A 1,594-nucleotide genomic window follows, 5' to 3' on the forward strand; every position below is an offset into this window, starting at 1 on the left:
CTCTGGGACCAAGTGTGTTGCATAAAGGAGTAAGTGTGTTGCAGAATTGCAACTAGAGTGCAAGGCAGCGCTTTTGTTTAAGGTATGGGTACATGTGTTTGAGGTATGGTAACAAAAGCTTCAAGTTGTGTTACTTAAGTATAAGCATGGGTCTATAGTCTTCAAGCAATGGGCAAAAACTGTAATGTTATTCAGTTCAAATATCATTGCTGTTGGACACAACCCTTGTATGTCCAATATAAAAAAAACAAAACTCCTCCATTAAATTGTTTTGGATAATACTGATTGTCACTGCCTCTGATAGACAAACCCTTACAAGAAAGGGGGCTCTACATCACTCATACTAGCAGTCATTGGTTTCCCTGCTTGTTGTTTTGACATTCTTCTTCACAATGCCCAGGTGTCTCATGGATCTCCTGAAGGTGTTGCAAAACATGGAGCTGGAGAAAGAATAAATGATGGGGTCCAAACAGCTGTTCAGGTAGGTGAAGCTGATCGAAATCATAAAGAGCTGGATCAATGGTTTGTAGGACTTGCAGTCCTTGGGGTAGAACCTCTTGATGTATAAAAAACTGAGGCCTGTGGCTATACTTGGCAGGAAGCAGATGGTGAACACCAAACTGATCACCCCTACAGCTATGATGGCTCTCCGAACTTTCTTTTGCTGGTTCATCTTCCGTCGACGCAGGTAGTAGGTAATTTTGGCTGAGCAGAACAGCAACAAGAACCAGGGCAAGAAGAACTCTGCAGTGTAAGCCACATAGTGCACCTTTATCACCACAGGAGTTACCGTATAAGAACTGAAGCTGCGACACAGGGTGAGGTTACCGTGCTGTTGCAAGAGGTTGACGGACAACAGCGGAACCCGAAAGGCAATCACAATAGTCCAGATCAGGCCTGCCATCTTCCCCGCCTGAGTTGAGGTCATATGACTGATTCTGTGATGTGGATGAATCACCTTAAAGTATCGATCCAGTGCCACCGTTGTCATGAATGCAATACTGGCAGAGCGATTGACAGCCAGCATGAAGAGGTTGATGCGGCACCAGACCTGTCCAAACACCCAATCATCATAGCGCAGGTGGGTGTGGATACGGAAGGGCACGCTGATGAGGAGCAGCAAGTCAGCTAGAGCCAGATTAAAGAGATAAAGAGTGTGGGGTTTCCAGAACTTCATACGGCAGCAAAAAATCCAAATGGCCGCAATGTTGCCTGGCAAGCCCACTATCAATTCAATGATCATGACGAACATCAGGGCCATGTCTCCACCTTGGATGGGGGGGCAGCGCAAGAAAGTGTTGGTTTCATTCATCACCTTGGGGATACCAGTCACCAAAGCCATTTCAGCGGTGAGTGTAGTCTGATCTCTCAGGTTTTTGCTCCTTTTTTAGCAGATCTTTCAGCAGAAACCTGAAGAGGAGAAAAGGACAGAGAAAAGTATTTTATACTATACAAATTAACTATACAAATAGTTAAAGGACTACTATATACAATTTAGTGGCATCTAATGGTGAGGTTGCAGATTGAAATGAACTGAATACCCCTTCCCTCCACCTCCCATCCAAGTGTGTAGGAGAACTTATGGTGGCCAAAC

General features: G+C 44.8%; 1 protein-coding gene across 1 annotated transcript; it reads right to left on the reverse strand.

The window, feature by feature from the left end:
* Positions 1-343: 343 nt before the first annotated feature.
* hcar1-3 (hydroxycarboxylic acid receptor 1-3) lies at positions 344-1,342 on the reverse strand. The gene has a single exon (XM_053332661.1). The coding sequence runs from the start codon at positions 1,340-1,342 to the stop codon at positions 344-346; it is 999 nt and encodes a 332-aa protein (XP_053188636.1).
* Between the last annotated feature and the right edge of the window lie 252 nt (positions 1,343-1,594).

The sequence above is a fragment of the Scomber japonicus genome, chromosome 14 (genome assembly GCF_027409825.1).
Source record: "Scomber japonicus isolate fScoJap1 chromosome 14, fScoJap1.pri, whole genome shotgun sequence".
Taxonomy (NCBI): domain Eukaryota; kingdom Metazoa; phylum Chordata; class Actinopteri; order Scombriformes; family Scombridae; genus Scomber; species Scomber japonicus.